Here is a 27,718-nt window from a genome sequence, read left to right as displayed (position 1 = left end):
TAGATACAGTTATTGTGTCCCTTTCTTGCCCAAGAGTCCGAACCGATCATGGCGATCCCAGACCTTTGAACTGTTCTAGAACATTTTGCAGTGAGCGATGTTGTGGACGGACTCGTACAAAGCCCAAAGTTTTGGGGCCGGGTTCATCTCAAGCTAGGTGGGTGCAAGCGGCATGGGTTTAATGACAGGCGACCCACTTGTGAGAATTGGGACTTGGCGACCAGTATACCGGCCCACCACAGCCCGCAGGCAATGAATCATGCATGTCCTAGGCTATGTTGAAATCAACGTGGTATCTACAGTTACGGTAGGGGCCCATGCTGTCTAAATCTTCTAGTACCCCTTCCACTATCCATTCCGTCGCATTGGTTCCTTTTCGGTCCAACTGAAGGTCTGGAAACCAGAGCATAAGGTAGGGTTTAACAACAGTCATTGGTCGGTGCGAGAACAAAGAAGCTCCGCGAGACGCCACCTGCTCAAACCCCAATCGTTGTTTGCAGCTTACATGTCCTCTCCCCAGAATGCCGTGACATGGGGAAATAAGGGATGTTGGGGGAAAAAACATGAAAGACGGATTTCTGCCCAGGCAGAAATCCGCCCCACACCACCACTATGCACTAACCCCTATGAAAAAGGTACACTAAATTCTACACATTTCTAATCCCTGCACAAGCCAGGCTTTTGCGCTTTCCAAGCCGCAACGTCACCGAGCCATTTTCGCCTCTCCACTCCACATTTAAGTCAGCGAAGGGGCCCTCGCGGTCCGTCCCTTTTTGGTTATATATAGTTATGACATGGCATTATTGTCATTTATTTTCCTTCTTTTTACTTCCCCACCCCCCTTTCTCACACTTTTCTTAATACTGTTCCTTCCCCTCAGACAGCCCGCTGAGACGCGCATTCGCCAATATGTTGGACGAGGTCGAGCCTGGCAACTCGTCCAGCGACGCGACATTGAGACAGGAGAAGACGAACCTGTCCTACACGTACGATGACAGGCGCGGATGGCGACGCTGGCGAATGCTCCATCCAGGTAGAGGAATGTACCACGACGTCAAACGCAGATTGCCGTATTACTGGAGCGACATTGTCGATGCCTTTACGTACCGGACCGTCGCTAGCACAATTCGCATGTACTTTGTTAAGTATGTTCTTGACATTGCTTGAAGATCAAACCTCCTGGTTTCTGTCGAACTGATACTGATGTTGTCGATAATAGCCTTCTTCCTGCCATCGCCTACACTCTCGACATGTATCGTCGAACGGGACAATTCTTTGGAATTAACGAGGCCCTGTTCTCCTCGGCTATGGCAGCCATTGTCTTCAGCCTGCTCAGTGCCCAGCCACTCACTATTGTTGGTGTGACGGGTCTTATCGCATTGTTTAACTTCACCATCTATGATATCATTAGCATATATGATGTCTCCATCTATCCCCAGTTCATGGCGTGGACAGGTATTTGGGCGGCGATTTTCCATTGGCTTGTTGCCGTTTTCAATACGTGTGACTACATGCGTTATGTGACAGATTTCTCGAGCGAGTCATTCGGCATGTATGTCGGAATCATTTACATCAGTACGTTTAACTGTCTTTCAAATCGCTGTGGTCTCGCAAGCAGGCTGACCATCGGGTAACAGTTAAGGGAGTCGAGGAACTTGTCAACGAGTTCAACCAGGAGGGGCTTGCGGCAGGATACCTGGCCTGCATCATCGCCATCCTCTATTTCGCAACCGTTTACACTCTGGAGAAACTGGGGTCGAGTACGGTATGGAAGGCGGGAATCCGCTTAATACTGGCTGACTATGCCTACGTGGTAAGTTCTGAAACTAACTAACCTACCTCTCTCTGTCTTGAGATCATCTCCCAAGCATTTCTACGTGTAGATGGCTGACTTTCTCAAAAGTTCGGCACTCTCTTCTGGGTCGGTTTCTCCCATTTTCCTGGCACGCTCAAGTCGACGCACATCGAGCGAGTTCCCGTCACCAAGGCCTTCCATCCTACACAGCCGAGAAATTGGCTCATTGACTTTTGGAACTTGGACGTCAAATGGGTGTTTGTCGCTATGCCCTTTGGTTTCTTAACCATGCTGCTGTTTTACTATGACCACGTGAGTCAGCTAGAGCCCTCGACTAAGGCCCCTCCTATAGTCTGGTCCCGAAAAGTGTGAATGGATGGCTGACGAGAAAAACTAGAACGTCAGCAGCATTACCGCCCAGGCTCGACAGTATCCCTTAAAGAAGCCCGGTGGATTCCACTGGGACTTCTTCCTCCTCGGCTGCACCACGTTTGTCGCGGGTATTCTCGGGTTGCCCATGCCCAACGGCCTCGTGCCACAGGTATGTAGTATCTCGTTTCGTGCGATACCATGTGGAGAGCCCATCGACTCTGACATTTTCATTTGCTTGTGTTACCATTAGGCACCTGTTCACACAGACTCTTTGACGATCTATGAGACGGATTTGAAGATCATCCCGACTTCCGAAGGAGAGGGTACTGAGATACGTCGCCCCGTCGTACGAGCCACCGCTGTGGTTGAGCAGCGCGTCTCGCACTTCTTGATGGGCTTGGGATTGATTGGAACTATGACCGGCCCTCTTCTAGTGGTCTTGCACGTCATGCCAGCGGCGGTATTCGCCGGTGTGTTTTTCATTGTTGGGGTAAGTATTCTCACACAAGTTTGCACTATCCCCTTCCTTTTCTTCCTCTCGCCGATGAGGTCTCGCTGATAACACTGGGGCTAGTGGGGTTCAATCGAGTCCAATGGCATCCTTCAGAAGTTCATCTACCTCCAGTCGGAGAAACGCTTCATCCAGCGCGACGAGCCGATGCTGCGTGTTCGACGGCGTAAGATCCTCCTCTACATTGGACTGCAACTGATTGGCGTTGCGGCATGCGTGGCCGTCTCGCATACACTCGCAGCCATCGGCTTCCCTGTTCTGATTATCCTCTTAATTCCTCTCCGCATTCTCCTTGTACCCCGGTGGTTTACGCTTCAGGAGCTTCAGATTTTAGACGATTTCACAGCGACCAATAAGATGGTTCTGGCTAGTCTTGGTGGTAAGCCCGCGCTACCGGAGCATTCCAAGGAAGGGGATTGGGGTCTTGAGAGGCGACGGAGCGAGGCTCGCTACGGTGTTCCTCGCCAGCGGGCTGGAAGCTTACATCGATGAAAGCTTGCCCTAAAGGAAAGAATTCAATTCACCAGGACTTTTGTTGTTGCGGCAGTGTTCAGAATAAAATTCTACTCAATGATGGATATGATCGTGCGAAGAAATGATGCTGAAAGCTTTTGTGTTGGAGATTCAAATACAATGCGTCGGCCAATGTTTGTAAATGAATTAAGATAGATCGATTTGCGACCGGACCGAATCCCAATAGACACCATACGCTTTTTCAATATTACAACATAACAGCGGCCCCTCCTTTCAAAGTGACTTGAACTGCATTTTGGGTAGCAAACTTTGGGTCCTAACGCAAGCTCACAACCGCAGGCGGGAAATTCCACTACAAATAGAGGACAGGGGAGAAGGGACGGGCGAAGTTGATCATGGAAGGCAACCTCTGACTCCCCGAGTATGAGGCATCTATGACGTAAAGGTATGGTTTGTCCTGAACAACGCCGTCAAGGAAATGCTTCACGGAAGGAAGCGAGACCAGGAACGCCTTGGAGAACAGAGCATGGGAAGCTAGGGTGGGAAGGGGTGATAGAGCAAGGCTATGGGACTGAAACTGTCCTCTGTTACTTCATTGAAGAAGCAGGTGTTCGTGAAACCAAACGGCTATTTGGAAGGAAGGGATGACTCTGGTGAGAGAGTAAGTCACGGGACCGGGTTCCCGTCACCCCGCTTTGAGACTCAACACCATAACTTTCATCAATTCAATCACTGAAAAAGTCGATATTGTATCACGATTTTCATCCGGTCTTGGCCTAAAATGCCTGCTTATACGGAAGAAGATATGCTTATAGCAATTAACCTTGTTCAAAATGGCCAATCAGAGCTCAAAGCCGCCAAGGAAGCTTCTGTACCCCGATCAAGCTTACGGGATCGACTCAAGGGTATCGGGCCTCAAAAGAAGGCTCATTCCGATCAACAGCGGCTCGGCCCGACCGTTGAAGCCGATATCATCCGGTTTTTAAGGCTTCAAGATACCCTTTGTACTCCGTTAACCCATTTCCAAATCAGGCAACTTGTTATCCGTATTTTAAGCTTACAAGGCGATAACAAACCTCTCGGCAAGCATTGGGTTACCCGATTTCTCGCACGCTCTGAACGAACCAAAACGCTTAAAGCAGTTAGAGTTGAATATAAGCGTATTGAAGGGGCAAAGGCAATTATTATCCGGACTTGGTTTGACTAATTGAAGGATCCCGAGATCACGATCATCCGCGGCTGCAACCGTTGGAATATGGATGAAACCGGCATCGTCCAAAGGGTCGGTATTAACGGCTTAGTCATTGGCCAATCAGAGAAGAGGGAAACCTTAAAGAAGAGCCCTCACAGCCGCAGCTGGGTCACTATAACAGAAGCTATATGTGCCGACGGCACGGCCCTTATCCCGTTTATCATCTTCAAGGGAGATCAGCCTCAACAACAATGGTTCCCGAGGGATCCTTCCTTTTTAGGCAATTGGCGCTTTGCAACATCACCGAAGGGATGGACTACTAACGAGATCTCAGCCCTATGGCTTAAGGAGGTCTTTATCCCGTATGCATTGCCTAAACAGGATGGGGAAAAGAGGCTTCTTTTCTTAGACAGGTATGAGAACCATTTAACAGATGAATTCATCTACCTTTGTTTTAAGCATAATATTCACCCCTGTTACCTTCCTCCGCACACATCGCATGTTCTTCAGCCTCTTGATTTAACTATATTTAGGGTATTGAAGATGATGTATCGCCGGGAACTTGAGATGGAAGCTCCGTTAGTTGAACAAGGGAATACAGCTAAGGCTGCCTTTTTAAGGTGTTATTTTAAAGCTCGGGCCGGTGCCTTTACCGAAGAGAAGATCCGGGCCGGCTGGCTTTCATCAGGCTTGTGGCCTATCAATGTTACAAGACCGTTATCAAGTAAATACGTGATACCGGATGAAAATGAGGCTCAAGCTGCTGAATCAGGCAATCCGAGTACACCACCAGCCAATACAAGCTCTCAATTACCTTATCTTAAAACACCACATAAGCTATCAGATGTTATGCAGCTTGCAAGAGACGAATTAAGCAATAAGGCACTTACACCGGGGAAAAGGCACCTATTCCGGACGATTGGAAAGGGCCTTGATGAACGGGCCGTTCAATTAGCTTTAATAACAGATGAAAATAAGGTACTAAGCGAGAAAAACGACCAATCACAAGTCTCAAAGAGAAGAAAGGTTATTTTAGACCCAAATCAGAAGGTATATACTTTAAAGGAGCTTTATAAAACAAGAGATACAACAGTAGTAAAACAAAAGGAATAGTTAAGTTAATTAGCTCATTTCTTAATTCATATAAGCTTATTTGATTAATAAAAGAAAGACCGGATGAAAAGAGCTTATTTTTGTTGACTTTTATATAGTTAAAGATATCGAGGTTATTGTGTTTGGGCCAAAAGCGGGGTGACGGGTTCCCGGTCCCGTGACTTATGGTCGAAAGAGTCTTGTTCAACCATCAGCACAACCATCAGGACCAAAGGCGGCATTCTCTCCCATGCAATCGATCATGCCGTCCTCTCCGAAAACCTAACAGCTTGGGGACTATGTACCGTTGCAGAAGAGTTCGTAACGAAATCAAGTGGCCTCGGCCTAAAATATGCCGTCATGTCCTTTCCTTTTTACTGTATCAGATGGCGGGTTGTTGTACAGCATGTTGCCTTGCTGAGAGTCTCCTAGTGCGGGGATGAATCTCGTAAAAGGTACGGAAGCACTAAGCCAAACCACTACATTTACCGTTATCCTTCAAGATACTCCCCAGACTCCGAGCACATCACTGCGTACTATACGGTCTTGCCTTTCAACGCCCCGTTGCAGCTGCTTTACGCGCCTGACCAACAAACCAACAGCCAAGGGTCCAATGATGGTGCATAGAACAATGGCCCAAGTGACGACGAGGAAAATATCTGAGCTCTGTCCAGAATCGTCAGAAGAGGTACTGAACACTCCCTTGCTCTCTGCAATGGACGAGATCAAAAATCCAATCTCACCACGAGCAGCCATAGCACAGCCTATTATAGAAGCGGGATAAATTGAGCGTGGCTTAGAACCAGCTGGTTCGCTATGTGGTGTGATTATCTGGCTCCGGGTTGTTGAATAGTCTGTATTGGGAGAAGGCGAAGTGGTTGGTGGCGATACTGGCTGCGAAGAGCTTGACTCTGCGGATTCGTTACAAGGCGGTGTCTGTTTCTCACGAACTTTGCTGGCACAGTTTTTTACCCGGAGGTTAGACAGTTTTGATATAAGAGGGAATCGTATGGGGAGGCGGGGAATAGAGAAACGGATGAGCCAAAGTCCGCAAAACAGCTTGCCAACGAGCATGAGGATGGCGTAGACAAACCCTTTCCAGACGATTGGGCCGCGAAACATTTCCGTGATAGGGATAGAGAATCCTATCGAAGCCTTTGAATGTCAGTCGGATCTCGAGTAGGATGTCATAATGCCACTTACGAAGAAGAATGGCCTCAAAACCTTTTCCAGTGGTTGCATAAAGTAACTGTTGTAAATCTGAGCGCCTGAGAAGAGTGGAGTACTGGATGGCGTAGACCTGAGTTCAGACTCAGACGGCGTGGGCCTGGATTCAGATTCAGAGTCGGTCGGCGAAACCGTGTCTCTGGTTTCTCCACCATCCCGGTCACCGGTATTCTGCGATGGGGGAGAGGTTTCTTCCGACACAAGGCGGTTGAGTGTTGGATGGGGAACTTCTGTGTCCCACCAACTAATTGAAGCACCCGCTATGTAGGCAGCAAAGAGATTAGATGTACCAGCATACGATGAACTGGCGACACAGCCTATGAGGATCGAGGTATGGATAACCCAAATAGAGCTACTCCTGGTAAGAATTCGGTTGGCGACTCCTGATGGCTGTTTCGTCCGATGCTCGTTTAGCCATAGGGTGAACGGTTTAGATATCAACAGACAGGCCACGGGGGCACAAATAGCAAAGGCAGCAGAAACAAGTAGAGGTCGAATGATGGTTACAGCACTGATGCTTGAGCTAGATCCACCCAAGTTGGAGATGATTTGCACCATGACAAGACCGACAACATCATCCATCATAGCAGCGCTTGTAAGCACGACGCCCAGCCGCGACTTGATCAGGCCGCTCGAGCCCAGAACGGTAAAAGTTGTGCCCAAGCTTGTTGAGCAAAGAGCCGCCCCCGCTGCAAAAGATTGGAGAGGCGTTGCACCAGTGAGTTCCAGCAGGACGAAGGAGATGCCCATAGGCAGGGCGATCCCTGTTATGGCCACGAATGAAGATAAGAGCAGGTTGGCCTTGAGAGCTTGAAAGGATGTCGAGAGACCACCTATCAATGTCAGTTGTCGACTTGTGCCAAGATGGTCCAAGAGTCACGGCTCACCTTCGTACACCAGAAGCAGTAAGCCAAGATAGCCAAGCTGCACAATAACCTCCTCTGCTTCTACAGTTAGCCACTTGGCACCTGGCGTTCCCCAAGCCACGCCAAGAAAAACTTGGCCAAGAAGACCGCAGTAGAGGGTGCGATCGAGGAGGAAATTGACGACGTTTAATAAGAGCACAAACGAGGTTTGTATAAGGATGGTCACAATCCCCGGCTCGTGATACGGGAGCGATGTTTTTGCTGTTGCCATGGCTGGATATCTGTCGCAGTTTATTCTTCCAAGTGCGATGAACCAATAGAACAAGAAAAATGAACAGCGGAAAAGCGAGCCAAGAGAAAGCATGACGACTCGGTGGGGTAGCGGGCCGGAGAAACTTCCATCCGACCTGTATATTAACATGGTACGTCGACGATGAGCGATGATATCACCATTTAGACAAATTATCGTCTTTCGAGATTGGACTGCCATGTCTGAGCGCATTGTACCGGCTACACTATGAGGTGCGGCGTTCTACATAAGTAAAGTAAGTACATTTTCCAGGCTTCCAGTAGGCAAATGCGACTTAGGTCTTCAACGCCGCCACCAATTTTTTCGCCAAATTTAATTCTATTATATAGTTCTCTGGTCTAAAGACCATAAATGAAGATTTGTCGTTTTAGAATTAATATTGCTGTCGCGGCATGCCGTGGTATATTACAATAGATCAAGCGTTACATTTCCTATTATAGAGTAGCCAGCTTCGCAACGTTCAGCTCAGCTGTATTCCCCAATGTTTTGTTCAGTGGAGAGAATGGGCTATCGGAACTTGTGAACAATTCGTTACCTGACACTGAGGAGATTGAAGAAAACGGCAATTTTGCCTGTGACAACTTTACTATCTCCATTCAAGAAGTTGATGATTCTACCATTAGTACTATCGAGCCAGACCCCTAATTGTCGCGTACCCTGTCCATTTCTCAAGTACCTGTCTATCTCCGGTTTATTCCCTTGCAGGGTAGGTGTTACTCAGAACAGAAGGCAGAATTACTTGCAAGATATTTTCGGCCTATCGCGGCTCATTAAAGCTCACCCGGCTAGATATCTATGATGGCTGGCGGGGTCAGGGTTGACCTTTACGCTCGAAGAGAGCAAAAAAACAGATTTCGACGCAACATCTCCCAACCGTAGCAGTATACGAGCTAAAAAGAGCACCATACTGTAGCAGGAACTTCCACAAATTGATTCAACTGAAGAAATAATAACTTTTCCATCTGGGGCGACCTGAACGAGCAAAAAAGATGATCCTGAAGAGCATATAGGGTAGGTGGCCATCGAAGAGTGCCTTCCACTCTGCTTCAAAGCAACGAATCAAAAATCGTTTAAAATGCGCGATATCCCTGCTGCTTGCTCATGAGCCAATGAACGCTCGTTTAAAAGTCAGTACCCCTGAAGATATCCACTTGCGACGCCCTGACTGATTTGTCATATTCTGTGGACCTGCACCATGTGATAAGTCCTATGGAATTTTGTGTGATTCGCAACTGCCGTTGTTTTAATTTACCATCCAGGACCACCTAATGGATAACCCCACCTAATGGATAACCAAAATTTCGCTCCGCCCACATAAAATCCAAATTTTGATACATGCACAGAACGCCAGCTCGTCAGTTAAAAAGCGAAGCTTTAGAGAGAAACTCCATAAAATTGATGAAATTTTATTCTCTGCGCGGTTTTTTGACCTCCCGACCGCTCCGTGTGCGCTGGCTGTGCTTTGTTACGACCCTAAAGTCGTCACTTTCATCCTCTGACCTGACACCCACCTCAATCACCGACTCGGCCTCCTCGTCCACATCCAACTCTATTTCTGCTTCCTTTAAGTCAGGAAGAGCTTCTCCAGCTGCTAGAGTCTCCGCCAGAGCCATGAATCGTCGGTTCGGGTTCGGTACCGCCTTTCTTTTCTTCCCTCGCCGCACCTGGGCCATCTGCTCCTCGAGGCCCGTAATCCGCGCATTCTGAACGGCCACCTTCATCTCTAAAGTTTCCAACCCCTTGGCGATCTTACTGTACTTCCGCCTGGTCGGACGACTGCGGTGTTTGGCCAACTCTCTCACCTGGCGGCTCGTTTTCGGCGTATCATCTGAGTGCAACTGAGGAGGGCTCGGCGTCTTGAACCGTTCCACCACTTTTTCTTTGTCCGGTTGAATTTCAGGATGCGTTAGAGCCTTGTGACGGTTTATAGGCCAATTTCCAGTAAATCTCCAACCGGATAAGATAATCTCTTTCATCATGCCTGCCTCTCTGGCTTTCGCGTATGCCCGAATAAAGTTGACTTTGTCAACCGGCGCAGAATCGGTCAAACTAGCCAGCTTTTAGAGTTCTTTCCGATACGCACCTTTGATGACATTAAAAATTCCATTGTCTAACGGTTGTAGACCATGGGAACAATGTGCCGGTAGGTAACAGCAGTAGACGTTGTTCAGAAAGCACGTGGCCATCCACTCATCCTGGATGCTAGTCAGCAATCTTATAGCGGACGACTCCGCGGCGAAAACCCCGAAATGCTCACCTGTGCATGGCTTCCGTGACCGTCAAGGATAATGAGTCTCGCATCCGATGCATCACGAGGCTCTGTTTGAGGTAGATAGACGTCTTTCAACCACTCGAGAGCTATATGGTTGTCGGTCCAGCCGTTCGGGGATGTGATGTAGTGCCAGTCCGCTATCAATTCGAATTCGTTAAGAAACCACTGCTTTTGTAGCTCTTTTCCTTTAAAGATAATGCCCGGCTTTAAAGCGCGACCAGTTGCGGTGACAGCCTCAATAAACGAGGTCCAAGTGCGTGACTGGACGCCTTTCAACATCGCCTTCTTCTTCGGGTCAGAGCTCCCGATTACGAGGCTGTCCAGGCCTCATGGATAACTAATTAGTTATAACCTATGGAAACCCATAGGGTACTTGTAGAAGGCTTACCGAAACTCGCCATTATGCCGCCCTCGTTGACGTTAACCGTGTTCTCAGGCTTGATCCAGCCGTATTCTGTCTCCCGAATATCGAAGTACCAATTGACCGCCTTCGGAGTAAATCCGTCGAATCTGGCGGCTTCCTGGCGTTTTCCAAGCTTGGTAGATAGTTGTAGGTGACGCTTCACAAACCTGGTGGTCCAGTGCTTGCCCAGGGGCTTGTTATCGCCTTGTTGTTTGAGGGTGGCCTCGACACAGGCACGGAGCTGGCTGTGCGAGAGAGCATAGCCCAGAGACTCTTGTCGCAACACCCAACGAATGAGGGTCTCCTCTTGGCTCTTGGAAATACGCTGGTGGGCCTGGATACGTTCATTTCTGCTCGCTTGACCGGAAAGTCGTCCAGAAAGGGTCGACTGAGGCACTCCACGTTTCTGAGCCGCCTCATTCTGTGAGAGGCCTCTATCAGTGATATCTAATATAGCTTCAGCTACGTCATCTTCGGTATAGTTACGATGAATCATTCGGGGGGGAGTTCTGCAGAGTAAATTAGGTGAAAAGTCGGCTTGAATAGATGGAGTCACCTAGGGTACATGAGGTAAAATGCAAAAAAAATCAAAGGGCTATGGAACCAGGCCACGAGGCGGAACGGGGAAATTTCAAACCGATATGGAAATTCTTTGAAAAAAGCAATATAGTACAGGTCTTACTTTGCAAGTACCTCTATTCCTGGCCGAGTACGGTGCAATTGAAAATTTGGATTTTGTATGGGCGGAACGAAATTTTGGTTATCCATTAGGTGGGGTTATCCATTAGGTGGTCCTGGATGGGTAGGGTACGCAAGTAAAAAAGCGCTGATCAAGGACGCCAAGTGGAATAAATACTGGCATGTGGTTTTTAGGTCTGATAGGATTATGTGAATAGGAGACACGGCGCCAAATCTCCCAAATTATATTTATTACAATTGAGTTTCTGGCGCATCCTTTTACAACCCGAAAGACGCTTCCTATTTGCGGTGACAGGGAATCAGCGCCAGGTGTCCTTGGAAGTTGGCGGCTAATAGGCGGACGGGTACCCGTCCTTCTAAAATGGGACGGGTCCCGTCCCAATTGCCATACTCAGTCTAGCCCTCTCCGCTATCGGATTGCCTCCCGCTGTGCAATTCCACTATCTCGAGTGGTTTTACTTGAAGTCCCATTAACCTGCTATGTTTTTTTTCAAAGCAAGTCGATAACTTTGATTTGAACAACCTTGATGTATTCAAGTGATACATCCACTCTAAACTCTACTAGAACTAGGGCTGAACTACAATACAACTTTCTTCCTGTTCCGCGGCAGAATACAAGGCTTCTTGTTCATCAATATCCCGCTGAGCCATCTCCCAAAGCTCGCTCATGCCTCTTCTGCTTGTAAACAGTCGTCCGTTCTCGGTCTCCTCAGCTACTTGTGCTTCGATGCGATCAGCCTCTGCTTTGTCCCAGTCTAAATAAGCCATCATCTCTTCTTTAGTCCACTCTCTTAGACCCGTCGAGGTGGTGCAGCACCTCCCCATCTGCTTGTAATCAAGGCACCAGCTGTAGCTTGCTTTTGGGTACCCTAAAGGCAGGCCCATTGCTCTTCTATACTGGCGATTACCTAGTGAGGTTCCCGGTGGCTGGGCCTTCTACCAATCATCTCTTAACGTGACGTATCTTTGGTGTAATAAAGCAAAATGGGTTGATTGTATTGTTGTTCATTCTAAGTTACATATATCCGAGAAGAGCACAGCTCCTGACATAGTATCCACATCCCAGCTACCAGCAGACCGGACCAACTTAGTCACACGGTCTCAACATGGTGGATTGCTCGTGGACCATCGTACCTCAGATGCGTAGTTGAATCTTGAACTGGATCTTGCAAGGGGAAGGGTGATGATACTGACGATCCGATAGCGGAGAACACTATGCCAAATATGGAAATTGGGACGGGACCCGTCCCATTTTAGAAGGACGGGTACCCGTCCGCCTATTGACCGCCTTGGAAGTTGGAGAGGGCGCACGGACCAAATATTCTTGTATTGCGACCCAAATCTCCAAAAACCTAAAAGAGGAAGGTGCACGGGCCACAAAAACTGGTAATGGATGTCATTACCAGTGGTAATTGGTACAGTAGGCTGTTTCAAAAGTGCTGCTTTCTTCTCTGAAGGACCGAGGACTAGACCGTTCAGTTCTATTCCTTCCATCATTCCGACTTCGTCGACGTTGTAACGGTTCTTCTGCTTGACTTTCCGTATCGCGGGCATCATTAATAGCACAAAGAACGCCTTAATAAGTTCAGTGGATGCTCCGTTATATCGATCGATATCTATTTTCTTGCCTTTTAAAGTCTTTATATCTTTATACCGACCTAAAAACGACTGCAGCCAGTTTTTTTCGACGCCATCTGGAAACCGTTGCGTACAGCAATCTTACTAGGGAAAGATCTGACTTGTTTATGTGATACTGGGCAGCCAAGTTCATCCTGAAGAATTATCCAGTCCCGTAGCTTTCTTTCCTGATCCTCAAAGAGCTTTTGACGCGTTTTTTGAGCAACTCTTGGTGTTGCACTTCCTTTGACGCGCTCTTGGTGCGTTGAACGGTTGACCCCGTTACGTTACGCGGCTTTGTTGATAGAAAACCTCTTTTTCATGTCCTCCAGCGCTGCGGTCATGTCTCTCTCAGTCTATTCAGGCATTCTGATTCTATTGGCGTTGAAATGAAGTTCATACGATAAAAATTGGTTGATGTATAATTAATTAAGTTATCATAAGTGAGGTGGTTCGTAAGAAAATCGGGTGGCCGGTTTTGGGTGACCGATGTTAGTTGATAAACCACGCAAATCGAGGGTGCGAAGTGTTGTGTGTCAGAGTTTCCATAGCAGCGTCCAGCGCTACTTGTCCCGTTCGTTATGTCTTATTGTACTTGCCCCTTCGAATACACGACCTCTCCACTGCTGTATAGTCTCGCCGGCGTCTGGCGCTTACCAGCTCGAAAGCTTCGAAGTCCTACACAAGGTCACTCTGCGTCGTCGGGACTCATGTGCTCGTGTCGACTAATCCGGATTAGCAAGTGTTGGGGAAGCGACAAAATGCTCGAATTCGCCCTGCGGCCGTGATGATGACAGCCATCTGACACTTATCGGACTTCACCCTCAAGGCAAAGAGTGCAATAAACTATTCCTGTCTTATTAACAGGTGGGGCATCGACTCTTTCGGTAGGACTTCCCTCGTTTATCATCGAAAAGCCTCTAGGCGGCTGCGTCTGAAAGCGGGGCCCCCATCTCCTCATCAGGTTTGCCAGTTTCGGCAACTCACCGCGCCACTGTTGACCGATTGGGCCAGGACTTCGAGCACATACAGTAACTACTTAAATATGTCGAAAGTTTGGACTTTCTCATGATTAGACCTAATGGTAATCTATTAAACCCAAGAATTTGAAATTGCGAACAATACACCTCACATCGCGCATTGTGTGATCAGCCTCATGCACGAAGATGAGCCAATCAAGACAATCCATTAACCTTTTCGATGTTCGAGGGATTGTGGCAGTTGTGACAGGTGGTGGTAGCGGTATGTCTGTCCCAAGAACAGAGAAGCCTATTGTTCTTGGCAAGGGCATCTTCCATCTAAAGGACGTCGTGAAAGCTGATTGGCACATCTAGGACTTGGATTATTCATGACCCGAGCTTTAGCTGAAAATGGTGCAAAGAAAGTCTACATCATTGGCCGGAGGCAGAAAGTGTTGGAAGACGCTGTTAAGGAAGTCGTAGGTCACAGGACACAGCAGATGGACGCACAGTTCTCTGACAGCCAGTAGGGCTTGGATAATGTGGTTCCAATTCAATGCGACGTCACAAAACGCGAAAACCTCAAGGCTGCAACAAGGATAATTGAGAACGAGGTCGGATACATCAACCTTCTAGTCGCCAATTCTGGTATTGCCGGTCCTTCTGGAAGTGTACCACCCAATGCGACAATTGCCCAAGTCCAAGATGCCCTTCTAGATATTCCCATGCAGGAATTTACTAATACCTATCATGTCAACTGTACTGCGGTTTTCTACACGGCTATTGCGTTCCTCCACCTACTCGAAAAGGGAAACGAGTCCGGCTACCAAGGGGGTAGAAGCCAGCTTATCGCGACCAGCAGTATCGGGAGCTTCAACCGAAAGATCACTGCTGGCTTTGCGTACGGAACCAGCAAAGCTGCAACAACTATGATGCTTAAAGTGTTGGCCACTTATCTGGTGCCATACAAGATCCGTGCCAATGTTCTTTGTCCAGGACGTGAGTACTGCGACCAACTAGAAGAACGCTGAACTGACAGTTTAGTGTTTCCAACTGATCTTACAACAAGCTTGATCAAAGGTGATGACCCAACTGTCGAGGGTGCATTTCCTCTAGATCAGATTCCTGCCGAGCGAGCCGGCACGCCAGAGGACATCATGGGTCCTTTGATATACCTGGCGTCTCGTGCAGGGGCATATTGCAACGGTAATTGCGTATTGACAGATGGAGGTCGCTTAAGTGTCACTCCGGCTACTTACTAGGGTGGTAGAGATGAGTATTGAATGAGGTAAACTTGCCCCCTATGTCAGTAAGACGATGTGAAAGGCGCCAGTTATCTAATTGATGGAAATGCACATTTTCACGCACTCTCAAATCCAAAAATCACGCCTTGGCTTCCTGGGCTCTCATTGCAATCAGCAGTCCCAATTTGAATGAGATACATGGAAATATCACTCTGCCGTGAGAAGGAAATCAGTAGATGACTAATGTTTTGCTCTCAAGTTCGGTACATTTTAGCTTCAGAAGAAAACTAGCAGCGACTTCTAACGACTTCTAACTGACCAACACCCATCCAACGTCTAAATTTTGAATCAACAAAAATGTAACAAGCCCTTTACTCCTACACTCCTACTCCTATAATAATGCACGAGACCCTAAGAATATTATACATGGATACGGGGCACCAGACTAGCTGCTTCTCACGGGCACTGTAAGTGGAGGCTTCAAGAATGTCCCGCATCTTCTGAACACTTGTGCATAGGATTTGTCTAACGACGACGAATCGGATGCCCTCAGTGTAAGGAGGGCTAGTCAAGTTTCCCTCGTAAGTCCAGAACTCATTAAAGTACTACACGCTATCGAGGAGTCGTGTTTCACCGACGGCCAGACCTGCTTCCAGACGATCGCTGGTAGTCCGTCTTCTCTTGTCGCCTTTCATGATTTTGTTGCCCACAGTTGACGTTCCACTTCCTCTAGTCAGGTTCGGCATCGTTACTGGATTTCTCTGTTGCCTCGACCCTTCGTCTTCGATATCGTCTGGCAATGGCGGGATGAACTTGGCTATTAGTTCTTCGGCTTGTTCTCGATGATCGGCCATCACTATTACGTCTGTACTTACAAACTGGCGTACTTTCCTAAAAGGTACATCGTCCCCAGACTTCATGTACTTAGCTACTTTCTATATATTGTCCTTATACGCTAAAGACTCCGTCTAGTTGTTGTTCTCGCGTTGTCGGGTGGCATCATAATATTGCTTTACTGCTGTCTTTGCTCTATCTTCGAGATCTATAGCATTCTGTCCTGCACGCCTCGCGGCTCGAGCTCTATTCCTCTTATATATGTCGCAGCTATGTAAGGTCATGGTCTACTACCGCTTTGCATATGGCGACGCTCTAGCTCTCAGTGTCAGTGCTTGGACTGCTACGAGAATAGCTGACATCAACCTGTTAGATTTCTGCTGCACCGTGTTTCCTACTCGTCTATCTCTCAGTGTGTCTATAATCCTATCATTAATCTCCTTCTAGAGTGTATTCTTAAGCAGTCTTTGTTCTTATTTCACTGTAAGAACCGAGATATCGTATGCCGTCTCTGTGGTGCGATGATCCAATCCATGCTTATATCGTGTACCCCGCATCTGATGCTTGCGTCTGCAAGCTCTTTAGAAGCTAGGACTAAGTCGATAGTTATTTCATGATCTCTGTTATGCCGTGTCTTTATACCTCTGCGGAGGAGACTTCTAAGCATGAAGTCATTTAACGAACATGATAAGCGAGTGTCACAAAAATCCCTCGATCTGCATCCTCTCTATCTAATCAATCAATTGTTGACCACCTAGTATGTCACAAGCTAATGACGAAGCTAGAATCCTTCTAGCTCTTCAAGCTCTCCAAAATAACCCAAAACTAAGTATCCGACGCGCCGCAGCGATCTATGAAGTCCACTACCGTACCTTACATCGCCGGCAGAAGGGCATACAGTCTCGACGCGAGACCATACCTAATTCGCGCCGGCTGTCTGATCTAGAGGAACAGATTATAATTCAATTCATCCTAGAACTACACGCGCGAGGGTTTCCCCCGCGACTGCGTGGTGCGGAAGAAATGGCCAATAGATTGCTCGCCGACCGCGACGCGTCGCCCGTCGGCAAGCGCTGGGCTTCCAACTTCGTCAAGCGACAATCAGAACTCAAGGCGCGTTTTCAGCGCAGATATGACTATCAGAGGGCCAAATGTGAAGATCCGACCGTTGTTCGCAACTGGTTCAGGCTCGTAGAGAACACAATCGCGAAATATGGCATCTGATCAGATGACATTTACAACTTTGACGAGACTGGCTTTATGATGGGCGTTATTGCAAGTGGCATGGTTGTTACAGGTGCAGAAAGGCGTGGAACGGCGAAATCAGTGCAGCCTGGAAATCGGGAATGGATTACTGTCATTCAAGTAATCAACGCGGAAGGCCGAGCGATCGCGCCGTTCATCGTAGGTGCGGGCCAGTATCATCTCGCTAACTGGTATCGAGAAAGTAACCTGCCGGGCGACTGGGCTATCACCACGACCCAAAATGGCTGGATGGATAATGAGATGGGTTTTGAATGGCTAAAACACTTTGATCGGTATACAGCTAAGCGATCGAACAGTCGCTATCGTCTTCTAATCCTTGATGGCCACGAAAGTCACCACTCCGTCGACTTTGAGAGATATTGTAAGGGGAACAAGATCATCACGCTCTGTATGCCACCTTATTCATCTCATCTACTACAGCCCCTTGACGTCGGGTGCTTTAGCCTACTGAAGAAGGCTTATGGTCGAGAAATCGAGCATCTGATCTGATGCTCTATAACTCACGTTTCCAAGGTCGAGTTTTTCCCGGCCTTTTACGCGGCATTTTAAGCCACCATGACGGAAAGAAATATCAAGGCAGCTTTTAGGGGAGCTGGGTTGGTTCCTCTCGACCCGGAAAGTGTGGTCTCGAAGCTTGATGTGTAGCTATGGACTCCAACGCCGGTCGGAGAGGAGGCCAGGCCCTCGACCCCTTGGGTTTCAAAGACACCTAAGACGGTGCTTGAGGCTTAGTCTCAGTCTGAGTATCTTGAGAGACGAATCAGACGGCAGCATAGCAGCTCTCCAGAGTCAATTATAGAAGCTATGAGGTCTCTTACTAAGGCAGTGAAGGGAAATATGCATGAGATGGCATTAATGAGGGCTGAGCTCCAAGACCTTCGACAGGCAAATGAGATACTAAGCCGCCGGCGGAGGACAAAAAATACCAGACTACAGAAAAGAGGGGTAATGACAGTAGAGGAAGGCAGGCAAGCAATTGGTCAGGTGAGTGGGGATGGGCAAGTAGAGGGCGAACCTTCGGAAACTGGTGGTCAAGGAAGGTCGGCGCGACCGGATGTTCGGCGCTGTGGAGTATGTGGTAAGACCGGGCATAATGCAAGAAGATGTCAGATTATTGTTTCAGTGTCTGAGAAGGAGTATAGCAATTAGTGTCAACTGATTAGGAATTTTGTTGTGTTTTGTGGTGATTTCCATCTTGAACGCTGATGTTTTTTGTGACACTCACTTGTCTGTGGCACTCGCTTATCATGTACGTTAGTGTATAATACATATTTTGAATGGTTTCAGCACTTACAATGTATAACCGATAACCCGTAGTGGTTAGGTGCGTGTAAAGCTGTTCCCCACAACATGTTAACAACGGCCTTGTTGTTCATTTTGCCATTCTGGTGATTAGCAATCTTTACAGCAGACTTTAACCTGGAAGAGTTCGCCTTCAGCCTTACAACCGACTCGGGGTATTACTATTCCTGGTCTGTCCTTTCTTGCTAAGAGCTCATCATTATTGCTCGACACACTATTCTTTTACATCAGGGACAAGGAGATACAAAGCAGAGGTTCATTGCCGTCTATACCAATCCCAGACAACTCTAATGAACTTGCTTGTAATTATACCAGCCTTAAAATTCAATCGTCTTGTCCTCCGGAAGGACAGACGTGTTGTTTGAGGGATCCGCGATAGTCATCAATGAGGTCGCCATAATCCGTTGCAATGTTGTCTAAGATGATATAATTCTTCAAGGAGCTTTCTATCTTGCAGATAAAGCCCTCGGTCTTCTTAAGAAGGCTCCCTAGAATCTCGAATCTCAGCTAGATTGAGGCAAGGCGGTGGCAGACCTCCAAAGCGCCATGAGCTTATTGAAAAAAATGTAAACCTAGTGCGGAGCTTTTCAGAAGCACGTTCAATGCAAGTGCAGAGGCTTAAGATTCGAAGGTTTCCAAGTTGTTGTCAGGTAAGACGCCATGCAAAACACTTCGTGGTAGGGGCAATGGATGATGTGCGTAGCTTAGCTAGGAACGATGCAACTAGAGCTAGAACAAAAGACCAGTTCAATGAGTTGTATGACACAAGTCTTTTCCACTTGCATGGTGCGTCAATACGTTCCGATAGCCTGAATATAGCGCGACACGATTGGACACTTCGTTCAGTTGATCGTACAGCATGGCTCCTTATTCTGTGACGGGCTACTAATTTTGATACCTGCCTTATACTTTTTGTGCGTCATTCGCGTGGGTAAAGAGACGGACTGAAGTGACCGTGCCTAGAGTGCCCAACAGCTCAGCCGTGTCCGTGTCGGTCACGAAATACGAATAAGCCTCTTTAGCTTAGGTTAGACAGTATCTCGGGCTCCCGATGCAAGTTATTCCCACTCTACAAAGCCACTTAGGTTTAGCGTCAGAACGGCTTACTAATTCACTCCATTAGAAGCTTTTTGTTCCTGGGGCTCGAAGATTATGTGTTTCTACGGTCAAAATACAAGCACATCTTATTGGCTATTGCGTAAACCGGGGGTTTTCGTAAACGTGCGTCACTAGGCGCATTCTTTGGCTCCATCTTGGATTCAAAGACCGTCTGATCGGGCTGCCTCCCTCGTATTCAAGGTCAAGCAGCGATTGTGCCGGCATATTCTGATGGCTGGCAATTGAATTGTGCCTTATTTGATAACAGAGTTAACAAGCGAAATTTGTGGCCATATTGAAAGCTGAGACCCTTGTACATTCATTTGACCTTTGGAGTTAGGGGATGTGCAAGAATTACGGAGGCAGCCGTCAATAGTCCTTGCCCAAAGAAAACTTACTCCACAATTAACCACCCTTGTCAGTTACTAGAGGGTACAAAGAGCCAAGATAGCTATAGAGGCCTCCCCTGAAGATTCCCTGTAGTTACAGGGACGTAAGGGCCAGCTAGGCTCTATAGCTTTTACCATCTTCTCTGTAGCGAGATAATGAATAGCGCTTATGCAAGAAACGAAAATACTCCCTGTATCTGTGGCTAGTGTCACTCTCTAGCCACAGTTTCTTTTAGCAAGGACTTTTGACGGCTGCCTCCGTACATGTTAGTCTTTAGTCTAATGACTCAGTCGTAAACATTTATTAGGGTTCGAATGAGGAAAAGATCCGCGAGGTTGGTGGGTCGTGCAGATGTTAGATACGCACGAATACGATGGGGTGAGTGTATCCAAGTGTGGAGCAGAATGTTGTGATGTTATTGATCGTCGACTTGATTCTTTGATCAGTCTGTCAAAGAGGGGTGAAACCCCTCTTTTGGATACAAGAATAATATTGCAGTAAGGGAAGTGGAGCCCATTCCTGTTGGATTAGTGATAGCGCCTCGATAAAAGAAACATGTATTTTGTGGGTCCCGGATATATCAATACCGGGTAGCGGGGAAAACACCTAAAAGGACAGAACAGAGAAGAAGAACAGAGACAGAAGCTCCTGGGGACTAGATTGATCCTCAAGTGTGAAAATTAACCCTATTTTAATTGGATATTAACCCTACTCGCGTATCTAACAATTCCCAGCCGCCAATCTAACAGCAGATAATAGTCCACAGCCACTTCACTGCAGCAATGCCGCTTTAGCCGTAGACTTCTGCATGCAATCCCCTGCCATCGGGATGGCATATCGTTGGATGAGCAAATCCTACTAAGACAACCCAGCATCGGCATTGAAATACCATCAACCTTCCATCATTGTAGGATAGTTCTTGTACTAGATCGTTCGCTAAAGCTGCGGTTACGAGCTCATTACAAACTCAGCCTTCTTAGCCGGTTGTTAAATTCAATCTTCCTCCTACATCAGCGACGCAAAAGTGTATTTTGGATACCCGAATAAGACGACCTTCCTGCGGCGCAAACTGACCCGAGCGCAATCCTCATTTTCTCGATCTACAACCACAAGCAAGGGTTCAGACAATGGCTGCTTCAATTAGCAGCAACGGCCAAGCAAACGGCCATAATGAGCTGGCGACAGTGGTACAAGATGGAAATGGAATACCAGTAGAGTACACGAATAGCAACGACATTCCTAAGTCCCCCGATACGGACGAAGACGGCCATCATAAATCAACGCGTTCGACCAAGATGGGAACTGCGCTCAAACATCGCGTCCACCAGATAACCAAAGGGCCGCCTGGTGGATTCGACACAACCCCTTTTCCAGATGCGCCTCAAGGTTATACTATCCGGTTTATCTTCCACAGCGCTTCAAACCTCCCTCCTGCGGATTTTCTCACGGCTTCCTCAGATCCCTTTCTTCATGCGACACTAAGAGGCACTCAACCGAAGCGGCACAAGGAGGATCCTGACCTTGTTCACAGGACCAGAACCATCAGGAGAACCACTGAGCCAAAATGGGAAGAGGAATGGGTTGTTGCCAACGTCCCACCGACGGGTTTTACTCTCAAGTGCCGAATGTATGACGAAGACTTCCCAGATCATGACGATAGACTGGGCAATGTTACGATCAAGATTCCTAGTATATCGAAAGACTGGCGCGGTATTCCCTGGCCTGGTCGTGTATTTGAGGCCAAAAAGCGGGTGATGAGCAAACGAGCGTATATCACCAAAGCCGTCACTAGCGTTCTTAATCGCGATGTTCACATGACCCCTTATCTCCGCCTAAGCATGGAACTTTTAGGACCATCCGATCCGCCTTATGCGCAGATGTACACAGTTGGGCCCACAACCTGGGTCAAGCATTTTAGTCCTTTAATTGGTCGCATCGCTGGTGTCAAAGTGAATATGGACGCTGAGAACGACACGCAAGTAGAAGAATGCACACAAGTCGACCAGAATGGGAACAAGAAGAGCAGGATTCAAAAATATGAGTATGTTTCCCTACTGGATCTTCAAAACTTTTGCTAATATGCTCTCAGTTTCCAAGCGAATGAGATGCAACTTCAAGGCCCGGTGCCTCCCAATCTATACCATCGTTATGTTGAATTTAGACGGATCATTGGATCCATTTACTCTTCAGCAGGTTTACGCGGCAAGATATTAAACAAGGTACTACACAGCCAACATCGCCGTATTTATAACCACAATGCATCAACTGAAACTGGCGTTTTTGATGCGTGCACACCAGAGGCTTCTTATCAATTCTTGAAGCTCGTTCACTTTGACGAAGGAGGTCGCACCTTTACCTACGTCCTGACTTTGGATGGTATGCTCAGGTTTACAGAGACTGGCAAAGAATTCGGTATCGACATGTTGAGTAAACACACTATGCACTCTAATGTTGAGACATATATCGCTTGTTCTGGGGAGTTCTTTGTTCGGCGACTCAAGGATTCTACATCTTCGAACAATGCGCACCTCATCACAAAGACATCTCTAGAACCACCGATTCCTGGCGGTCCTCCTAGGGAGCACCCGACACATGACCCTTCATGCTACCAGCTGATTATCGACAACGATTCAGGAACATATCGACCAGATAAGTCTACCCTACCTGCGTTGAAGGAGTTTCTCCAGAAGAACTTCCCCGGGCTGGATATCCGGACGATGCATTGTGAAGATAAAGAGCTACAAGATATGAAGGAGAACCAACGCAACGTCAAGAAGAACGAGGGCAGGATGATTAATATGGTCATGAATTGGAGTCAGAGCAGTCTCAGTTCAGCCGAGAGTGAGTTGGACGACCACGAAGAGTCTTTGCAGCAAGGACACAAGAGTAAGAAAGAGGCGGCTTACGAAGCTTTGGAAGATCCTCACAAAGTCAAAGATGCTGTTAAGTCTTTAGTGCCCGATGCGAAACGAGAAAGGGGTGAGAGTTCCAGATGATGGAACTCTAACTGGCGGTGAAAAGAACTATCAGATGCATTGGATAGAGGGGACAGATTGTTCTTTATGACGAAAAGACAACTTGGATGGATTTATATACCACTACTGTTTGTCATCCTAGGATTCTTTAACTTATTTTATATCTGGATAGTTACATATAAATGGTGTTGGTCTAATCTAGGAGCCCTGTTTACAACAATCATGTATCAGTCGCCCAGCACCATCTACCGCATCAAGTCTTTGGCTTAAGTACTATGCACTTGCTCGAGCAAGTTACCAACACCTGTCTTACCATCTTTCATCCTAGCTCTAACTTTTGCCTTTTGGCCACCGATCTCATCGGTAATGATGGTGATGCAAAGAACACTGTTCGCTGGGATAAGCTTAGCGTGTTTAACTTCTATACCGCCGGTCACACGATACTCAGCAACTACTATCAAGGCCTGTTGCCAACGGAAGACCGTTATATTCGCAAATGAATGGTAGATAGGCCGGGTCACACGGGTCTTGAATGCCCTGCTAACAGCGGTACTTGGCCATGTTTATAGGTGGTTGGGGCAGGAATCTCGAAAGGCTAGGGAAGTTCTGGGTCCTCTCATTCTGAACGATTTGAGAAAATTGTTGCGTTTCTCTTACGATCAAACGACGAGTGGAAAGCATCAATGCATCTTGAAGTGTACTAAAACCTTAGCCACATCTTAGTCGTGGTAGTGGAAGATATTTGGAAGGACTTTGGCTACGAAAAAAATCAATAGAAAACCACAGTCAGTGTGGGCTTCTTGGCAACACTTGAATAAAGATGAATAAGTTCCTATCTGTCAAATAGAAACCGTATAATACTTTCAGTCTGAAACAACCAAAAATGCTTTAACTAAGCAACTCGCCTCACTTAAGGTATCACTAGATCCCTTTTCATTGCTTGACAAAACAAAGTAGAAGGTACGGAAGTAATAAGGCTAAGAAATTTGTGTTATTTCGCAAAATTTCTCCAGAGTAACCTCATGGCTGGCAATTCTTCCTGTCTTCGTCATGCATCGTGCTGGGCAGATAAGTTCGAACCGTGCCCAGTGTAGTCTAATGGACAGCCATTGATAACCTTCTTCTCACAGTGTCTCTCAAAGTCAGCAGAGTAGTGGTTCTCGCGGCCATCAAGGATCAGAAGATGATAGCGACTCTTTGATCGCTTAGTTGTAGATCAATCAAAGTGCTTTAGCCACTCAAGACCCAGTTAGTTATTTGACCATCCATTTTGGCTCGTTACAATAACCCGATTGCCGGAAAGGTCGCATTCTCGGTATCAATTCGCAAGGTAATATGGGCCTGCACCAATGATCAATGGTGGAATCGATTGGCATGTTGTATTTATTGCTCCAATCACTATAATTCATTGTCAATTTCCAGGCTGTACTGATTTTAGCTTTCCACCCCTCTCTTCCCCTGTAACAGCAATACCGCTTCCAATTGTAGCTATCAAAAAACCAATATCACCAAAGTTCCAGATATCACCTAATTAGATACCATACTTGTTGACTACTAGGCAGCGAGGATCTCGACGTGGAAGTCTCGCGGCGCATATAGCGCTCCACATTATCCTTCCGCCCTTTCCATATTTCTTGCAACTCCTTGGGTAAAATCGGACGGGCCTTCTGCGGCCTTCAACGCCTCCATCAGCATTTTTGTCTCTGGCGGATGCTGTGTATATCCCCCCAAGATATCAGAGACGCCAATCATTTGCTCTCCATAGAAGCGTTCATTCTCGTCTGTACGCTCGAGGATGACCGTACCATTAACTTGAATTCCTGCGTAAAATCCCCTTGATTTTAAGTAGGTGAAAACTGGCCTGTTAGCTTGTTTCCAATTTCTCCAACATCCCGCCGACTCCGACCGGTCCGGCAACTACACTAATCTCACCACCAATAGTAGCTCGGACCCCAGTGAATGCATCAAGAGCTTTGCGGTTATTGATGACAATAACGCAGTCGTAGATGCCCGCACCGGCAAGAAAACCAATTCCAGCTGAGTTTAGAAGGATGCCCGACGGTGGTGACCATGAATCGTTATCTTCGTTGCGAGCGACTAAAACTCCAGAGCCGGTGGCTCCAGACATCCACAGTCCTGTTCGCATATTGGTGCAAATTGCAAGGCCAACCGCATTCCGTATCACTTCATGAGGTATCTTCATGAGGTATCTTCATAAAAGGATGTTGTTTTTGCTGGGGGTAGCCTTGCGTTCCGTCCGCGAATATTTCGTCCGTAGTATTAAAGTCAGTCTCTGACGTGTCGAGTTAGTTTTGACCTGGTCAAGGTTCTTAAATATCAGACAATCATCTTCAACTTACCACAAAATGACACTAAAATCCTGGCTGCCTTCTCGCTCTCTTTGTCAAGGGTTGTCGGCCAAAACGCTTCGCTGCCGATATAGTTGGACAGTCTGTTGACGGGTGGACCTAACATGTCAATCCACCCCCATATCTTTTCGAAACAATTCTTCGTTATATTTAAAGCCATGTTACACAAAGGGTTGTCTACGCTTTTGGTGTTCGGCGACTGCAATAAACAAAAGTATGTGGCGGGAGACTGTGAGAGAAAGCGTGAACGTGGGAATTTTGCCAGTCGGCTTTTGTAGTAAAACTTTTGGTGTAAGCAGCATGGGTCAATTTACCTGAGCCAGAGGAATCCCCATTCTTCTTTAATAGGAGAGCGCCTCACCATATAAGACAGTCAATCTCAAATCTAGCGCATATGCCAAGTCCGACAAGTCAATACATAGCAAACTATAGATGATTGTGGCTTTTGCATTAGTGTGTAGCGCTATAGTTAGTCTTTCGGGGCCGTCGGGTTGCGGCCTGTAAGAGAAGCTCCGGTGTCTTTATCTTAGACTTTATTAGACATGCGTTACCGGGGCCGCGGAATCCGGAGATTGAACCCTGTCTCTGCGGCTCAGTGAAACGCGTCCCACAGAGCCAATTTACTTCTCCCTGGTTGATTTTCTATGGATAAGACTCGGAAGCCAGGGCACTTCAGCTTTTTTGGCCAATGATTTGTTTGTACAGCGGCAGCTGTCAAAAGTTTTGTCTCAATGACGTAAGTAAAGCAGGGATAATAGCTGATCAAATACATAGGTACTTAGGACCCCTCAGAAGATCACTATCTCTTTGAGCGGCACAAGGCAACACTCATGTCACTAGCCCCACTTTGCTTACTAACTCCGCTAGTACCTGCGGGGTACGTGAAGTTCTCGTCAGACAGCTGTATGATTTTTCACCACCAAATTCATCAAAATCCTCACACAAACAATCCCTAGCCTGTCGTAATTGAAACGATGAGCTCTTCTAAGATACAAGATAGCATAGATGATCACAGCTTTGATACCCCGCCTTTGAAGGCAGCTAATGACCCCGCCGGCGTGCCTAATTTTCCGCCCGAAGAGGGCCGCGGTGATGGTTTTCAACCTTTCAACCTAGAATATCGTGATTTCAAGATCAACCCTCTGCCCAAGGAACCGCTTGAATTATTCCAGCTTTTTATACCTATTTCCCTTATACAGTCATGGGTCAAATATACTAACAGCTGGGTCACTTACCTGCTTGAAAATGCCGTTATTGATAACTGGAATACCCCCCTTTCTGAACACTCGCGTATCCTCAAATGGGAAGGCATCTCCACTTCAACGGCTTATGTATGGCTTGGAGTCGTTATTTACCTAGGGATTCATAGGGAAATAACGATAAAGGACCATTGGAAGGCACCTAGCCTAGGAGATCAGCGCCCTCTTCACTCAATCATCAAGTTCATGCCGCTACGGAAGTTCGAGCTGATCAACAGGTATTTCTGTACTTTTGACTACACCAAAGTCGATATAAGGGATGAGGGTGATCTTCCAAAGACCTTCCAAGTGGCTGAAGAGTGGTCTGATCTCATACAGAAGGTGTCAAACGAGCTCTATCTTCCAGGGATTAATCTGACTGTAGATGAGTGTATGGTGCCTTTTACAGGCAGATCAAAAGAGACAACGCTTGTGAAGGGAAAGCCTACGCCGGTGGGCTTCAAAGTCTGGGTTATCGCCCAGCAGGGCTTCTCTCTGCGGTGGCTTTGGCACGTGAAGTCATCACCATATACCGCTGTTATCGTCAACTTACCTACGCCGAAGCCGGTTGGCAAGAAGGGAAAGCTACAGACCGAGATCCCTCTCAGCAATACACAGAGCGTCGTGGTTCATCTAGTAAAAAAGCTGCTTCCTCAGACATATCACGTCTTCACAGATAACCTCTTCTCGTCACCGCAGCTCTTCCGCCTCCTTCGGCAGCTTGGCTTTGGTGCCACAGGCACGGCACGCCCTAACTGCGGCATTAGCACCGAGATGAAGAGGATAAAAGAGACCGGCAAAGCTCCTGACGGCACGCCTTTGAGGTATAACGAGGTCATACTGATCCCGATGCCGGATAAAAAGGTATAGACGACTTTTAGCTGTATTTCCCTTACTAATTTGTCTCTTTTTATTCACCCTAGGTCATCCAAATCGCTTGGAAGGTTAGAGGCGTGGTGCTCTTCATTTCAACTGTGCACAGCGGCGCCCCTCACGAGCGCACACCAAAAAAGAGGAAGCTGCCGGCTAAGAGAGGCACGAAGATAGAGGCACAACAGCTGCAGCGAATTTTCAACGGGGATAGCTTCAAGATAATCCCTATTCCTACTGTTGCCGCTCAGTATAACGATGAAATGAATCACGTTGACCGCGGTGATCAGATAAGGTCCTATACAACGTACGAGCACCGATTCCGGCGCGGTCCTTGGCAAGC

The 27,718-nt window shown here is 47.3% G+C and overlaps 5 protein-coding genes across 5 annotated transcripts; 3 read left to right on the top strand and 2 right to left on the bottom strand.

Moving 5' to 3' along the window:
- The first annotated feature begins 841 nt into the window (after positions 1 to 841).
- Positions 842 to 3,316, top strand: FOBCDRAFT_262741 (HCO3 transporter family-domain-containing protein). Its single transcript, XM_054705984.2, has 7 exons — positions 842 to 1,145; positions 1,220 to 1,575; positions 1,638 to 1,813; positions 1,904 to 2,107; positions 2,193 to 2,336; positions 2,418 to 2,657; positions 2,742 to 3,316. Exons 1-7 carry the CDS (start codon positions 910 to 912, stop codon positions 3,168 to 3,170), a joined length of 1,785 nt encoding a protein of 594 aa, XP_054561959.1. The 5' UTR covers positions 842 to 909; the 3' UTR covers positions 3,171 to 3,316.
- Positions 3,317 to 5,565: 2,249 nt separating this feature from the next.
- On the bottom strand, positions 5,566 to 7,829 carry FOBCDRAFT_296207 (Sodium/hydrogen exchanger family-domain-containing protein). Its single transcript, XM_054705983.2, has 3 exons — positions 7,551 to 7,829; positions 6,640 to 7,496; positions 5,566 to 6,591 (listed from the first exon to the last, which is right to left on the bottom strand). Exons 1-3 carry the CDS (start codon positions 7,798 to 7,800, stop codon positions 5,935 to 5,937), a joined length of 1,764 nt encoding a protein of 587 aa, XP_054561958.1. The 5' UTR covers positions 7,801 to 7,829; the 3' UTR covers positions 5,566 to 5,934.
- Positions 7,830 to 13,996: 6,167 nt separating this feature from the next.
- Positions 13,997 to 15,051, top strand: FOBCDRAFT_139112 (uncharacterized protein; the record flags this gene model as incomplete). Its single annotated transcript, XM_059608030.1, has 4 exons — positions 13,997 to 14,072; positions 14,165 to 14,268; positions 14,320 to 14,788; positions 14,834 to 15,051. 4 exons carry the CDS (start codon positions 13,997 to 13,999, stop codon positions 15,049 to 15,051), a joined length of 867 nt encoding a protein of 288 aa, XP_059465426.1.
- Positions 15,052 to 21,050: 5,999 nt separating this feature from the next.
- Positions 21,051 to 23,016, top strand: FOBCDRAFT_165038 (uncharacterized protein; the record flags this gene model as incomplete). Its single annotated transcript, XM_031195050.3, has 2 exons — positions 21,051 to 21,964; positions 22,013 to 23,016. 2 exons carry the CDS (start codon positions 21,051 to 21,053, stop codon positions 22,917 to 22,919), a joined length of 1,821 nt encoding a protein of 606 aa, XP_031029788.2. The 3' UTR covers positions 22,920 to 23,016.
- Positions 23,017 to 24,506: 1,490 nt separating this feature from the next.
- Positions 24,507 to 25,427, bottom strand: FOBCDRAFT_241994 (uncharacterized protein; the record flags this gene model as incomplete). The annotated part of the gene is made up of 3 exons (XM_059610423.1): positions 24,507 to 24,732; positions 24,788 to 25,082; positions 25,259 to 25,427. 3 exons carry the CDS (start codon positions 25,425 to 25,427, stop codon positions 24,507 to 24,509), a joined length of 690 nt encoding a protein of 229 aa, XP_059465425.1.
- Between the last annotated feature and the right edge of the window lie 2,291 nt (positions 25,428 to 27,718).

This window comes from Fusarium oxysporum, chromosome VII (assembly GCF_013085055.1).
Source record: "Fusarium oxysporum Fo47 chromosome VII, complete sequence".
NCBI lineage: Eukaryota > Fungi > Ascomycota > Sordariomycetes > Hypocreales > Nectriaceae > Fusarium > Fusarium oxysporum.
This window is presented reverse-complemented; position numbering and strand designations above follow the sequence as displayed.

Excerpts from the sequence above, each read along its gene's own strand:
- FOBCDRAFT_262741 (XM_054705984.2), top strand. The coding sequence starts at position 910 with ATGTTGGACGAGGTCGAGCCTGGCAACTCGTCCAGCGACGCGACATTG. Across the intron at positions 1,576-1,637 it reads TGTCGGAATCATTTACATCA|TTAAGGGAGTCGAGGAACTT; the intron begins GTACGTTTAACT and ends ATCGGGTAACAG. Across the intron at positions 2,337-2,417 it reads CCAACGGCCTCGTGCCACAG|GCACCTGTTCACACAGACTC; the intron begins GTATGTAGTATC and ends TGTTACCATTAG.
- FOBCDRAFT_296207 (XM_054705983.2), bottom strand. The coding sequence starts at position 7,800 with ATGGCAACAGCAAAAACATCGCTCCCGTATCACGAGCCGGGGATTGTG. Across the intron at positions 7,497-7,550 it reads ACTGCTTCTGGTGTACGAAG|GTGGTCTCTCGACATCCTTT; the intron begins GTGAGCCGTGAC and ends TGACATTGATAG. Across the intron at positions 6,592-6,639 it reads TTTTGAGGCCATTCTTCTTC|GCTTCGATAGGATTCTCTAT; the intron begins GTAAGTGGCATT and ends TGACATTCAAAG.